Below are 16,095 nucleotides of genomic sequence, written 5' to 3' on the forward strand. Positions count from 1 at the left end.
TGTTTTAATAATTAAATGCGGGTAAGCGAAATAATAAGAAAAAAAAATTACAATCACAAAATACATTTACAAAACTAGATAGAAATTCAAGAAGGCAGATGTAATGAAAACAGGGTGCGCAGGTGGGCAGCCCTATCGCATGTTGTCAAACGGTGACGTACCGCGCGGCTGTTGACATTTATTTCAAAAATATGACCGAGTTGGAATACTGTATAGATAGTATTACCGTGATTTAGCTTACTAAAACAGGTTTTTTTTAAATAATTATGTGTTTAAAACTTTACGTTCAACGTCAAAGTGAAAAAAGACTGGCCACACACATTCTGCCGCCACAAAAATCAGTATTCAAACAAATATCAATTCCATCAAAAATGTCACTGCACTTTGCACGAAATGGACGAAAGTTTCTCAAGAAAAACCAAACAAAATTCACCCCATCTGGTTCGTTATGACACTGCAAAATTGCGAAATATTCGCTAGTGTGACGTTCTATTTGCTAGCCAAAATTATTTGTTACACCGTCGACTGCATCCGAGCATCAATGTTCAACAAGTCGGGGACCGTTCTGACGAGTATCCCGGAGAAAAATGAGGAAGAAGAGATCAAGAAATGGGTGCCAAAGAAGAAGCATGAGGTTCTGAAAGCCAAATACAAGTGCTTGAAGAAGCTGTTCCAGATATACGATGCGAGCGTGATAGGGATACTGCCGGAGAATCCGGAGATATGTGAAAATGAGGAGGAGGTGAAGGTTAAAAGCAGGAGGAAAAGGTCCCATAGAACGAAGACTGACGCCTGTGCTGGGACTACGGAGGTCTCGAGCGGGGATGCTACTGAGATGTCGGAGACTGAGAAAGGTAAGTTTTACTTTCGTAATAATTGGTGAATTTTTGGACACCTTGCAATCATTTCAGATGCGGGTCTAAAGTGATATACCGTTTGAATACATTGGGTCTCGTTTTAGGTAATTTGTGTACCTCTTGATACGTCGCAAAGTTCTCTGTGCTCATTGAATTTAACGGTAGTTTACTCTTCACAATATATTCCATATCTTCCTCACCCCTATTGAGCATGAAGTCTTGAAACTCAATTCTTCATCATTATCATTTATTTCATTTAAATTCTAGGCCAATCCTAGCCTTGCTTCTATTGTGGAGTGTCCTATCATGACAGCAACCCTAGATTCAGGCTTAAACTCACCCCAGACTTCTGATCTATGATAGACTACATTTCTCCAGGTTCCACCATCGCCACCACAATAATGCGTGAGTTGAAAATGACGCAATGTTCGTGCACGTCAACTCAGTACGATTCCTCTACCATCTCCAACCGCTACGCCACCACCCAGAACTCCAAATCCATCATCACCGACAAAGAATCCGAGTGCATTCAAGCCACAGAAACAGAAATCATCCAGCACCCGATTCCTTATCTGATAGTGAACGAGAAACCCAAAGCGACAAGGTTTCAGCTATTCCTGCAAAGGATATTCGGGATCAAACGCGAAAGGTCTTATAAGAACTTTGTACATCCAAACGGGCATATCTACGCGGCCAGCGACAATAATATTACTCCTCACTACTCGGAGAAAAGAAGACGAAGAGGATTGCGGTTCAGGAAGTTAAGAAGACCGAAGAAGATACAGTCTGATGGCGCATTGAGAAACGTCAAGAGTCCCATGATCCTGACGTACGTGCAGAGCGTTCAGAAGAACTGTCTGATGGATACCACGCCGAGGCAGTGTCCTATCATGGGATGCAGGATGATATTCTATGGTAAGTTCTTCTATTACATTCTGTTGTACAGTACAACCTATTGATCTACCTATACATCTAAACTACCTTTTTGTATAATACGATTTTGTAGAACCAACTAGGTATTTTTTGCTTTACGCCAACTATCCCATCAGAATTTGTACATAAAAACATCGTACAAAAAAACGGTCTTTGTACATAAAAACTTTTTTGCCGCAGGCATAATCAATTACAACGACCATCTCAACCTCTGCCATTTCACTGAACGCAAGTTCATCTGCCACTACTGCCACGAAGGTTTCGAAAGGGAATACGACAAATATCTCCACGAAAACGAGCATATCGGCATCAATAAGCTCAACTCCAATCACCCCAACGTGTCCTCTAGGCAAAGGAAAGCCAGCATAACCCAAACTGACCCTGAGCTCACGAAATCTGACGTCCCAGAAGACAAATTAAAGAAAATCGTCTCGTTCTTCGACAAAATCGCTGATCCCGATCAGATCTTGTCAGAGATCAAGAAGAACAGGTTTTCAGAGTCCAATCTACAGAATAGGCAGTCCAAAGATGATTCTGCTACAGAAAACACCAGCTGCAACTCGGAATCTGATAAAAGGACGGTCAGCTGCGTGAATCTTCATAGGAAGGTCAAGATACCCTCTCCAGCGGAGTCTGAAGTGACGTCAAAGTTTCCGTACAACTCGCCGGTGACGTGTCACTTCTGTGGAGAGAACTTTGATTATAGGTGAGACTTTGATTTGCTTTAAGATAATTATCATCATCAGGTCATTTAGTCTCCAGTGCAGGAGTACGATCCTCTATACATATAATACAACTGGACGCCAATGGAGGATCTACACTCCCCACGCTGGTCAGATGAGCTGGGGAAGCTTAGACATAGTACTAATTCTGGATTGAAATTCGTATTTTGTCATGCGCCGAATTGGCAAATGGCCACTCCGGCTGCACCCTTGGCTGCTGGAAGAGAATCTGTCTCGGTAGAGTGCATTTGGGGAAGCCTATATCCAGAAGTGGACTGAGTTAGGCTGATATTAAAAATGTTGAGGAACCAGCAGAAAATGCAGTGAAGCTAGCTTCCACCTTCGGCCTGATCGTCACTTACCATCAGGTGAGGTACAGGCCAAGAGCTTCCTCGTTGTGGATAAAAAAAAATCTGAATTAATGTCTCCTTATTCCAAGATACTATTTAGTTATTTTAATTGTTTCTCCTTTTGTTTTTATAACTTTCTACTTACCAACCGGCCATTGCTGAAATCATAGGGGGAGTCCCATGTTCTGCAGTGACCTATTTCTGAAATGATGATGATCAGCTTTTTACTTTATTCCCAGACGCCAACTGAGTCTCCACGTGGACTTAGAACACAGAGTCCACGACAAGTTCTCGAAGTTTCACAGCTGTGCCGGCATCATCAACCCTCGCCGCCACGAAGAAGGTAAGGTGACTTTTAAGACCACAGACCGAAGGAGCAATGCCCCATCCGAGGACACCTTCCGAAGGAAGTCTGAAGAGAGTCTAACGTACGAGCCTTCTACAAATATAGTTTATTACACAAGTATGGAGTCTGTAGGCTCCAAAAAACCGCCCGTGAGCTACAAATGGGAGCCGGGCACAAAAATTATTAGGGTGTAGTCTTGTCGTGTTTCGTGATTGTGTATCGTGAAGTGGCATTGTCCAATATAGTGTAAAATTCCAGTTGATATGTTTTATTTGGTAGATTCTAGTTTTCATTTACTGTAGAGTTTGAATTTACATGTTTGATAAATCTTTACTGACGCATTGAATAACTACCAAATTCCGTAGTACCACATTGGGGACGCAATTATTTTACAAGAAGAAAGTACTTTCTGTACCTTTTGGCAATGATTTTGGAGTTTTTAATAGAAGATGCTATTTTACAAGTTACAACCGCAAATGTTTTTTCGCGCTTCTTGACTCGCATTGGGACGAATTCATACTTATAGAAAAGATTGCTCAATTTTGGGAAGGCGTCGATCGTCGAGTCGTTTTGGGTACCTTTCCTAAGTATCTAGGTATGAGATGAGATGGGACTACAGACAGACCGAGCGATGATACGAATATCGAGAACCGCCCTGTGTAATTTTTGCGAGGCCGAAGGCCGAGCACCACTTAGGGCGAAGCCCGGAGCGGCCAGCTCATGTCGTCCCGCTTAGCGGGCGACCAAAGCTAGTTATTGCTATAAGACTAGACTTATACATGCTAGCATCTAAGAAGGTTAAAATGCTGTTCTAGGAAAGCGACAGGATATTCGCAATCAAAAAGTCAGCCTCAAAATTATCAAATATATTTATCAATAGACGCCAATATTGGTGAGTATATGCGTGAGTAATTATTCTGTCAAAGTGTTTATGTGAGTGATTATTCTGTCAAACGCTTTGTCTAACTGACTTTATCGTACGTTATGAACTGTCAAATGATTACGATGGCTTTACACAATTCCACCTCTGGTGCACATCCCGGAACACGGTCCGCACATTATCCGTGTCCGTGGCCGTTGTGAAGTGGAAGTAGCACTCGCGCGGACGGCTGGCCTCGACTACGCGGAAACTAGTGCCTTATATCGTTATAATAGATGCTATTTTACAACAGCAAATGTTTTCTAGTGTTACTTGACTCGCATTGACACTATAGAAAAGAGGAACAATTGAGATAAAACTGTGGACTTGGAAAAGAGATGATCGTCAAAGAATACTTTGTACCTACCTATCTAGGTGAGATGAGACTATTACTACAGGCCGAGCGATGATAAGGGTATGAAAAACCACCGATCAATCAAAAAAGCACTATAGCCTAGTGACAAAGGAAAACGCCACGTGTAATTTTTGCGAGGCCAAAGGCCAAACCCTCGTGTCGTAGACATTTTTTATGCAGTTCTAGAAAAGGGCAAATCAGAACAAACAGTGTTAAGAATGAAATATGTACTATATTTGTCTAATAAACGCCGATGTTAGTAAGTATATGCGTGAGTATGATCTGGTGTACATCCCGGAACACGGTCCGCACGTTATCCGTGTCCGTGGCCGTTGTGAAGTGGAAGTAGCACTCGCGCGGACGGCTGGCCTCGACTACACGGATTCTAGTGCCTCATGTCGTTTTTATTAGATGCTATTTTACAACAGCAAATGTTTTCTGACGTTTCTTGACTCGCATTGAGACGATAGAAAAGAGGTACAATTGAGATAAAATTGTGGACTTGGAAAGGAGACGATCGTCAAAGAATACTTTGTACCTACAGAGTATGAAGAACACCGATCAATCAAAAAAGCACTAAAGCCAAGTAACAAAGAAAAACGCCCCGTGTAATTTTTGCGAGGCTGTAGGCCGAGCGCCGCGTAGGTCGAAGCCCGGAGCGGCCAGTTTCGCAGAGCTAGCTTTTGTCGGCCCATTTATGTGAAAGTGTTTTTCATGCAGTTCTAGTAAGAAAGAGATAGTTCGCAACAGAAAAGCCAGTCTCAAAAGTATCAAATATATTTTTTCTATTCATCAATAAACGCCGATGTTAGTGAGTATATGCGTCAGTATGATCTGGTGCACGTCCCGGAACACGGTCCGCACGTTATCCGTGTCCGTGGCCGTCGTGAAGTGGAAGTAGCACTCGCGCGGACGGCTGGCCTCGACTACGCGGAAACTAGTGCCTTATATCGTTATAATGGTAGCGCATTTTCTTACATAACTTTTCAATTCCTATCATTGGAGGTCCGAAAATATTTCTCATACAATTTGATACCATAATGATCATTCTTCATAAAAAATTTAAAACCTACATATTTAAAAACATAATCATTGATATTCATAATATCACTAATCATACACTTCGTTTTTACTAATATTTGTTTTCATATATTTTTCTATACTAATGATCGAAACTCATAATCATTCGAATAAATAACTATAATATTCATAAATGTGATGTATCCTAATATTTGTTTTCATAAATTTATTACTCATAAGGGTGCCTGAGCCTCGTTACGCAAGGGCGGAAGGGCTGCACATCCCGCAGCGCCGGAGACGAGGAGATACCAATGCATGCTGCATGCTTGCTTTCATGCTGCATGCTCTGCATGCTTATCTACTCTATTAAATTATATATGATTTTTTTAAAGATACGAGTATGTCTGTTATAAAGTAAATTATTCTGAACAACAACATTATGAGTTGAAGTATGTTCTTAGTAACAACATTATTAATTAAAACAATATGATCAATGAATGTTATGAAGAAAAAAGATCTGAAAATAAAAATTATGTATTTAAATGGTTCTTGGTAGTAACATTATTGATAAAAAAATTATGATTACTAACTGTTATGAGCTCCGATGGTAGTAATAAAAATGTATGAATAAAAAAAGTATGAAAAATAAAATTATGAAGAGAGATTATTATGAACACAAATCGGTAGTAAGACAAAGAATAGGATTTAGAATTTTATGTGAGCCAATATAGAACCCGTTATAATAGATGCTATTTTACAACAGCAAATGTTTTCTAGTGTTACTTGACTCGCATTGACACTATAGAAAAGAGGAACAATTGAGATAAAATTGTGGACTTGGAAAGGAAACGATCGTCAAATAATACTTTGTAACTACCTATCTAGATGAGACTATTACTACAGAGTATGAAGAACAACGATCAATCAAAAAAGCACTAGAGCCTAGTGACAAGGAAAAACGCCCCGTGTAATATCTGCGAGGCCGAAGGCCGAGCACCGCAGGGTCGGACTGGGCCGGAAGGGCCCGGGTGGCTGATAGCAATCCCGAGGCCCGAGACTAGATCATGGTGATGGGATACTATCGAAAAATACTGAGATACACAAATTGAGATAAACAAACTTTAAAAAATTTATTACAATACTAAAATAAAGTAAAATAATAAGTAGGTATTTACTAATAACAAATAATAATATAAAGCTAGCCAATCAACATTTTTTTTTTCTTCCAATTACTTATTGTAAAGAAAACGTAATAACTTTTAAAGTAAGAGGTGTATCCTGTAAAAACAGTAATAATGCTAAATAACAGACGATACTAAAAAAATACATAAAATACTCAGAAAATGCCAACAAATAATAAAAAATCGTCGCCCCAGCAAGGGTTGAGCTCGTGCAGCTTGTCGGCCAAGTAATTGTGGTTGCGGAACAGCCAGAAGATCAGGTTGACCTGATCTCAACATCAATGCCGTGGAGAGCGTTGCGCTTAGCTAAATTATGTTTTTGTGACGAGTGGTTTCCCCACAATAGTCCAGCGGCGGCGGGGTTCAAACCAGTGTTCCTTGGATCCCGAGTCGGCCAGTCTGACATCTTCACCGTTCGGTATTGTAGCTTTGTTCTATAGTTCAGGTTTCTATGTGAGTATCTACTGCTTGACTGCCAAAAATCCAACCAATGAAGGCCAGGGCATCATGAAAGAAACATAAATGGTCAAAGCCCTCTTTCCCACTGGGCACTTTAGGCACGTGCTCAGGGCCCCGCGACGGAGGGGGCCCCCGTCTGTCCGTCTCAAAATACCTTCTTCTAGATGACAAGGGCCCCCTTGATCCGTAAGTGCCCAGGGCCCCTAGTAGGTTAAAGAAGGCCCTGTGTTTACATAACTTTTTGTCCTAAATTAAATTAGAGAAGTTATACATAAGCAAAAAGGATTTTTTTTGCTTATAACTTCTTCAATCTTTAATTTAAGGCAAAAATTTATATTAACATATTTGTAGGCAAAGCAATTTTCTACAAATTATGACTGTACAATTTTTTTGTACGACGCATAGTTTCCGAGCCATGCACGCGGGCAACCGTAGCACAGGGTCCACGCTGCGCGGGCCCCCTGTGCTACGGTTGCCGCATGCCCCGCAACCCAGGCCGTTGGGGGCCCGCGCAGGCTGGGGCCCGGCTGGCAAATGCCACCCCGACTGTATGGCCAGTCCGACGCTGGAGCACCGCGTAGGACGAAGTCCGGAGCGGCCAGTATCGCAAACCTAGCTTTTGTCAGCCCATTTATGTGATGGTGTTTTTCATGCAGTTCTAGTAGGAAAGAGATAGTTCGCAACAGAAAAGCCAGTCTCAAAAGTATCAAATATATTTTACTATTCATCAATAAACGCCGATGTTAGTGAGTATATGCGTGAGTATGATCTGGTGCACGTCCCGGAACACGGTCCGCACGTTATCCGTGTCCGTGGCCGTTGTGAAGTGGAAGTAGCACTCGCGCGGACGGCTGGCCTCGACTACGCGGAACCGTTCCGATGCCGTGACGTTCTTGCGCTCGCGCTTTTGGGTCGTCTTTTCCTGTAGAGAAGATTTCGTGTGAGTACTTACTCCTTTTTATTTATTGTGTATCTAATCTTATTCCTAAATAATTTTATTGCTGTTCTAATTTTATCGTGTACATCCCACTTTATTCCTGTACGGCTAGCACGAAAAACTTTCGAGTTCGAATCGTTTGCGTATTCGAATCGCCATTAAAAGATTTAGTACGAAAACTACAACAGTTACAGCACCCTTGTGAACGTGTCGTAAATTGAACTTAGTATGAGAAATGGTTGCACAAAATTTATTTTGAGAATCAAAATTTTATTGTCACGTTATCGTTTGATTCGAAGGTTGAGTATCAAATTCTGTCGAATACGCAAACGATTCGAAGACGAAAGTTGTTCATGTTAGCATGAACAACTTACATTAGTAGTAGGTTACAACAGTATTTACATTAGTGTAAATACTGGGATTGTTGATTGGTCCCACATTGCGATTTCGCGAGAGGATGTCTCAGTCCCGGTTTCTACCAAAGCGGAGCGGAAAAGATTCGTGCGGAGCGGAGAAGCAAAAATACTGTTTGATTGGTTATTAAATTCAAAACTCTTCTTCACTCCGCTCCGCTCTACTCCGCGTTGGTGAAATCCGGGCCTTGTGTTATTTTTATAAAAATAATTATGTTTTAATTCGAGTGGGCTCATCACAATAGTCGAGCTGCGGCGGGGTTCGAACCCGTGTCATCGAATCTCAAGCTGGTTAGTCCTGCACCTTTTATTAACGAAAATTACAGCACTGTCACAGCCAGTTTTTTTATGCAGGACAAGGAAGGTATTTGACCGCAATCGTACCTGGTGTTAAGTAAGATGCAGTCTAGGATGGTAGATTAACTTAATTAATTAAATAACTTACAGCAAACATGCTCCTAATAAACAGCTTGGTCCTCGTAAACGCGTCCGCGTCGGGCTTGTAGTTGTGGTAATCGGGGAAATAATCTCCCACGTTGCGGCCTTGAGCGATTTTGTTTTCCAACACGTCTTGCTTGTTCAGGAACACTATTAGGCCTGCTGTGATTAGGAACCTGCGAAATAATGGTGGTATAAGATAAAGGTGAAACATATATGAAGTTAAGTAGGTGAGATGAGGATAATAATAACAAATAGGTAGGCAGTGTTACAACGACGACATGAACTGATATCTTATGTAGCTAAAGTCTGGTCGCGGATCACGTAGAATTTTGTCCAATGACCCCAAGCTACCTATCCTTATTGCTCGCGCGTAATTATATTGCTATCGCGACTGCGACGGGCGGCAGCAGTGAGTGTGCGAGCTCAACAGCAATATTATTACGCGCGAGCGATAAGGATGGGTAGCTTGGTGTCATTGGACAAAATTCTACGTGCTCAGGGACCGGACTATAATAAGTGCTAGTAGCGACCGCCCGCGACTTCGTGCGCACCCCGTTTTACCCCTACTACTTTCTAAAAGGATCCCCAATCAAAATTTGAGACTCCTAGCACTTGTAGTTTCTGAGATTTCGTGATGAGTGATTTAAGTCAGGGACCTAGATTTTGCTGCTAAAATGTGTATGTCTGGACATCATAATATCACGTATTGTGGCCAAATCTAACGATCGGTACATTTCTTCAAAATTTTCAAAAGTTTCAATGGAGATTTAGCTTCCCTTCATATTTCTGTTCGCCTGTATTCTTTACTTTAAGAGCTGCTGATGTCTGCTTCGAAGAAATCATCGGGATTTCTATTTTTTTTTAACCTCTTTGTCGGGCTTTCACTTTACCTGCTCTGCCAGACGTCTTCGAACAAGTCCAGCGCTTCCTTCAGTCTGTTCTGGGTCTGGTCTTCCCTCAGGGTCTGGTCGAAGTCGCTGCATGCCACCACGAACCAGATGGCGTTGATGCCTTCGAACACCTTGAAGCATAAACTCTTCATTAACCGCCTCTGTGGTCTAGTGGTAAGACCACCTGCTTCAGACGCAGAGGTCCCGGGTTCGATTACCAGTAAGGGCAGATTTTTCTGTTCGGTTTGGTTGGTGGTAGGGCTTGTTCTAAGTCCACCTGGCTAGCTACCGCCATCTTATCTAAGTCTGTCGCCATAACAAAAATGTTAACAGTATTGTTGTGTTACGGCAGTTAGAGGTAAGATAGCCAGTTCCTCCGTGGTTGAGGATTCCGGGTGAAGCTCGCTTCCAGCTTCGGCCTGATCGTCACTTACCACCAGGTGAGATACAGGCCAAGAGCTTCCTCGTAGTGGATAAAAAAAAACTTAAAAATTAGGGATTGATGGTAAAAATGGGCATACTTAAATGTCTAAATAATGATGCTTAAGATACTCACTTGTATCCATTTCTTCCTCTCGCCCCTCTGCCCTCCAACGTCGAACATCCAGAAGTCTTGGACTCCACCTGCCATTGATTTTGGCACCTAGAATCAGAAAAACATCAAGCTTATTCTATGAAATACTAGCTTTTCGCCTCCCCAACCCGTCTGGCCAGCGTGGGGAGTGTAGGCCAAATCCTCCATTTGCCTCTGGTAAATTAGAAAGGGTCGTGCTTAGGGCATGAATATCGGAATCTCGGAATCTCGTAATATCGGAATCTCGGACTGCGAGATCCGATATTTCAATTCCGATATTGAGCGACCCAATATCGTAATATCGGAATCAGATAAATGTTTTAATTGAGATTTTAAACAAAGCGTTTAAACTCTCCACAACCTGCCACAAAGCCCAAAGTACATGATTGGCAAATACCAATGATTTTCTCATGTCTCTCACCATCACTTTTTGTTCCACTGCAAATATTTTATTAACTTTACTATTTATGGTTAATTTAACTTGTTCTAAATCAATTTTAGCATTTGCCATAGGTACTTGGTCAACAAAGAACGACATCTCAACTCCCTTTCAAACATTAATTTTACTTTCATGGACCGACAGTTCTGCGTACTATGTGCCCTGCCCATTGCCACTTCAGCTTGCTAATCCGTCGGGCTATATCAGCGACCTTAGTTAGTTTATGGAGCTCCTCATTTCTGATTAGATCTCGTAAAGAAACACCAAGCTTATCCCTCTCCATAGCACGTTGTGCCCTATATTCAAAGACCACGTTTTCGAGCCGTATATCATCACTGGTAACACACACTAATTGAAGACTTTCGTCTTCGTATTCGACGATTTACCTCTTTCTCGAAATTGCATCTAACTACCTACCTACCGAGATAGACATAGTACTTATACCTTGATTTTTTAGAATCCAGCAGAGATGTAAACAAACACTTTCATACACAATTACACCATAATCACTTAGGTGTTCATAATATCATACACATTATTTAACAAGCCCATGAAACCAACTTTATTTTCACGTTTAAACAAGTTTGAAATCAATCTTTGAAACAAATTATTTTAGCAAAATACGTGGACGATGTGAATTTGTGAGACTTGTCGTTTAAAATCATGTGTTATCGCCATATTGTCTATGACTTGTCTCTGACACATCAGTGCTGTAACCTGTGAGTCATAGACAATAATCTGTAAATTTAATCGATATTATTTTAAGTATTCACTTATTCCGATTACTGATTAATTTTAAATAAAAAATATACGATACTTTGTTTAGTTTTCCAGCGATAACTTCGACAATATTGGAGATAACGTAAAATTATTTTTCGACTTTTAGTGTATACTTTTTCGGAGTCAGTTTAATTTTTAGTCGGTTTTATTTAAACGAAATTATTTTACTTTTTTATGCAATTATGCTTACGTATTGTTCCATTGCTTATTTTCCTACATAAGTAAATAAAATAAAATAATTTTGCAACTATTTGAAGTTTAATAACTTTACGGATATCATTGATTGTTTTACTGTCCAGTGTGTTTTTTGATTACATCTGTGCATACAGTTTGTTTCCTGTTCTCTAAACTTTCATAATCAGTTCACATTCAATGTTGCGACTTTGTTGCATATTTTTAGTATTTTGACGATCACCCGGCGATGATACGCAAGTACTACAATAATTTCACTTCGCGATTAACGAGAGGTTTTGTCGCATCACTAGTTCACAGACTAAAAATATTTTTATGTCAGTTGGCCATTTTTTATGACATTTCTGCTGATTTCTAAAAAATTAGACTGTACTTGTCAACAATCTCGAGAATCGAGCTCCTAACCGAAAACAGGGTAATATAATGAAGGAGTGAAAGTTTGTTTGATACCTGTGATTTTATAAAAACACTAATTATTTGCTAGTCCATATAATAGGCTCATTATCAGTAACCATTCATTATCAGGTGATCCGTCTGCTCGTTTGCCTCTTGTCACATAAAAAACCAAATGCAATGGATGCCCATAACGTAAAAATATTACCAAATATTAATTTTATAGCACATGAACTCAATTCCGATATTAATATCGGAATTCCGATATTGAGATCTAATATCGGAATCCAATATCGGAATTGAAAACCTTCCGATATTACATGCCCTAGCTCGTGCTCCTGCCTGATGATAAATGATACTAGCTTTTAACGCGTTTAATTCAGTTTATCACACGTTATAAATGTATTTTTATTGAAATTGGCCCATGATAAAGAACGGAAGCAGGGAAGCGCTGGACGCAGGCCGCTACCAATCGATCAACATGGAAAGCATTGGGAGAGGCCTATGTTCAGCAGTGGACGTCCTATGGCTGAGATGATGATGAGCATGATGAAAGAACGGGTTACTTACTAAACAATATTTTTGCCTACCTTCACTTTGAACTCGATTTTCTGAATCCCAGTGGTTTTCTGACGACATCGAAGGATATCGGCATCAGAAGGCACGTAGTCTGGTTTTGCTAGGAGGTCTATGCGATCTAGGAAACTGAAAAATTAAACGAAAATATTAAGAATACCTTCGCACGCGTGAATTTCGATCTGTCACAGAAAGACCGGGATAAAAACTATCCTTAGTTTTATCCCTGGATGTCAAACTAAATGTCTCTCTATCTAAGTATACCAAACTTCTGAATCGGTTCAGTGGTTTAAATTAGAAAAGATTAGAGACAGTTAATATATGGAATTATTCCCAGTTCCCACCCCTCGTTCCCACCGCTGCAACTCCCGTGTAGCTACAGCTTGACCGCCAATAACCCAACCAGTGAAGGTCAAGTTTGTCCCGGAAAAGTTAAACTGTCATTGGACCCGCAACGAAATTAATCAGAAGAACATATAGGAGTTAGGCCCAGAACAGACGGTGAAACGCAACTGCAACGTAACTTCAACTGCTAGTTACTTTTGAGTTGCATCTAAGTTTCTGCCATAGCGTCCGTTGAGAGACCACACATGACGCGGCCAGATTGAAACTTTCAGATTCAGTTTCATTGATCAGAATCATCAGAAAGTTGCAGTTTCGTTGCAGTTGCGTTTCACCGTCTGTTCTGGGCCTTAGTTCGAAGTTAAGATGCAACTTCGCTCCAGTGCAAAGGGATGATGATGATACTTACTATTCAGCGCTTTCGATGAGCTGGTATTCATTTGATCTTCGAAAGCACTCCCTCACGCCGGCGTCTTTCCACAGGGACCTCACGAAGTCGTAATAGTCCTGTAAAATATCAATTAGTTTATGAAGAACTAGCTTGTACCCCCGGCTTTGCCCGTGTTGATTTCGGTTAATACAAAATAGTCACTGAAAATCATGAAACACTCCAAAAATATTCCTCGCCAAAATCAAAAAGGGGTCAAAGTTATTCTACACTAGCTTTTGCCCGCGGCTTCAACCGCGTGAAATTTAGTTTGTCACAGATCGTCATAAATACAATGTTATTCTGGGTTATAAGCAATAATACTGTACAGTTGGATCAAAATCCGTTCAGTAGTTTTTGCGTGAAAGAGTAACAAACATCCAAACATCCACGCAAACTTTCGCATTTATAATATTAGTAGGAAGTAGGATATTAGTAGGATTACTTCCCAAAGCACCTGTTAATTAAGTTTTTTCGGTATCAGACAACAAAGATTTAATTCATCATCAAGTCTTGTATACAATTCCGGCAGAGTAGAATACAACCACCGCCATTCTTCTCATGGAATGTATTTCGGATGGGATAGTTTTACAGGATTTTTTGCTGGGTATTGTTTTGTGATTTTGTGAAATATTTTTTGCTGGTTCCTTACCTCACTATACTCGGGAGGTCCAGCAGTCCCGCATCGCAGTATGAACTTGTAAGCGTCGTAGTTCCTTGCGTTCTGCAGTTTGATGCCCAGGGGGGCCATGTTGAAGAGTATATCGTGGATCGACTCGTGGACGTTGTGTCTAATGTATTTCACTTTATCTGCTCGTTCACTGGAAAATTATAATAAATCTTTGGATATTTTACACAGTAGCAGCAGCAGAAAATTTAATACATTTTTGTTACATTGATAATTCATAGAAAACCTGAGTAATTTTTGTATGAATCATGTACAAAAATGTCTATGAACTAAGGCCGAGTTACACCGTCTTACTTTAACCGTAACTATAACAATAACCGGCATTTTTTATGGAGTTTGACAGACTTTTCTTTGAAGTTTGTTAAAGTTAAAGTAAGATGGTGCAACCCAGCCTTCATCATCATCATCATCATCATCACTTCAGCCATAGGACGTCCACTGCTGAACATAGGCCTCCCCCAATGACTTCCACATCGCACGGTTGGTAGCGGCCTGCATCCAGCGCCTTCCCGCTACCTTTATCAGGTCGTCTCACGCTGCGTTTTCCGGTACGTGGCCTCCACTCCAGAATCTTGCTGCCCCATCGGCCGTCAGTTCTGCGTACTATGTGCCCTGCCCATTGCCACTTCAGCTGCTAATCCGTCGGGCTATGTCAGTGACTTAGTTCGTTTACGGATCCCCATTTCTGATTTGATCTCGTAAAGAAACATCGACACACAGACAGATTTGAACCTAAGTATAGTCCAAAAGTTCAACCTCTCTTGAAGTTAAGATAAGTTTAAATTATTGTATTTAGACTGGGATTCGAGTTTCTTTTTTTAGTTTGTTTGTTCTTTTAAGCCAAATGACGTTTCAGCCACTGCCCGAAGGATTTCCACTATGACCGACTAATTGAACTTGATACATCTACCCTTCTTCTTTTAATAAAATAAACCTAGTACATTTATGATTATTACCTTTGAGAGAATCCTTGAACGTGCAATATCTTCATTTGCTTGATTATGGTTGTCTTCCCACTTTCTCCGGTGCCAAGTAAAAGAAGTTTTATAGCCTAAAAATAAATAAAAACCTTACTTTATTTTAAGGAACATCGGTTAAATGGCGCTTCCTAGACTCATGAAAATTTGAATGATGAAATCCCTCAACTAAAAAAACTGCTAAAATTATTTGGGCGAGGGAAGGGTACAAAATGTCGTTTAAAAGATACAAAAATACATAAACTGTTGACTGTTCAATCAATTTGATACCTTTATTTGTAATGTTTGATGTGGGTAGTATGTGCTGTTCAAAATTTTTCTTCCACCTACCTATTTGGTGATAAGTTTGTCTACCTACATTTTTTTTATTCTAACACTTTTGCTATTGCGGGAGTTTGTAGTACGAATGGATGAATGTGTGATGTGTTGTTTACCTCATGATGCAAAAACTACTGAACGGATTTTAATGAAATGTTTCACTAGCTAGTTTACTTTACACAACAAATTCGCGGATATAAGCTAATTAAATAATAAATAAATAAATTACCTACAACTTTATCTTTACACGCACTTGAAAAAGATAAAAACTTACTTGATCATACGGTCTGATCCACGTTTTAATTTCTTTATCCAATTGTTTAGAATAATCTGCATCTTCATTGCTAGCCTGCATACACGGCACACAGATTATCCTCATTTTAAAATAAATTAAAATCAAATTAAATTAAAAACAAACACAAAACAAAATGGAGGCCACTGCCAACAAATCACGATCCTCAACTGAACGGTATCAGTGATTGATAGATAATTGTTGTTATCTAGGAATTAAAAGATTATTTCGATTATTTGTAGCGTAGACATCTTACGTCAACCGACGTTTTGGT

At 40.2% G+C, this 16,095-nt stretch overlaps 2 protein-coding genes across 2 annotated transcripts; one reads left to right on the forward strand and one right to left on the reverse strand.

The window, feature by feature from the left end:
• Positions 1 to 347: 347 nt before the first annotated feature.
• LOC114362287 (uncharacterized) lies at positions 348 to 3,458 on the forward strand. Its single transcript, XM_028317603.1, has 4 exons — positions 348 to 854; positions 1,236 to 1,772; positions 1,971 to 2,496; positions 3,102 to 3,458. Exons 1-4 carry the CDS (start codon positions 449 to 451, stop codon positions 3,400 to 3,402), a joined length of 1,770 nt encoding a protein of 589 aa, XP_028173404.1. The 5' UTR covers positions 348 to 448; the 3' UTR covers positions 3,403 to 3,458.
• A 4,387-nt stretch (positions 3,459 to 7,845) lies between these two features.
• Galphaf (G protein alpha subunit f) lies at positions 7,846 to 15,990 on the reverse strand. Its single transcript, XM_028317604.1, has 9 exons — positions 15,804 to 15,990; positions 15,191 to 15,285; positions 14,199 to 14,367; positions 13,529 to 13,626; positions 12,792 to 12,906; positions 10,380 to 10,466; positions 9,824 to 9,954; positions 8,938 to 9,106; positions 7,846 to 8,064 (listed from the first exon to the last, which is right to left on the reverse strand). The coding sequence occupies exons 1-9, from the start codon at positions 15,906 to 15,908 to the stop codon at positions 7,870 to 7,872; spliced, it is 1,164 nt and encodes a 387-aa protein (XP_028173405.1). The 5' UTR covers positions 15,909 to 15,990; the 3' UTR covers positions 7,846 to 7,869.
• Between the last annotated feature and the right edge of the window lie 105 nt (positions 15,991 to 16,095).

Source organism: Ostrinia furnacalis, unplaced genomic scaffold (genome assembly GCF_004193835.3).
Source record: "Ostrinia furnacalis isolate ACB-3 unplaced genomic scaffold, ASM419383v2 OfSCF6327, whole genome shotgun sequence".
NCBI lineage: Eukaryota > Metazoa > Arthropoda > Insecta > Lepidoptera > Crambidae > Ostrinia > Ostrinia furnacalis.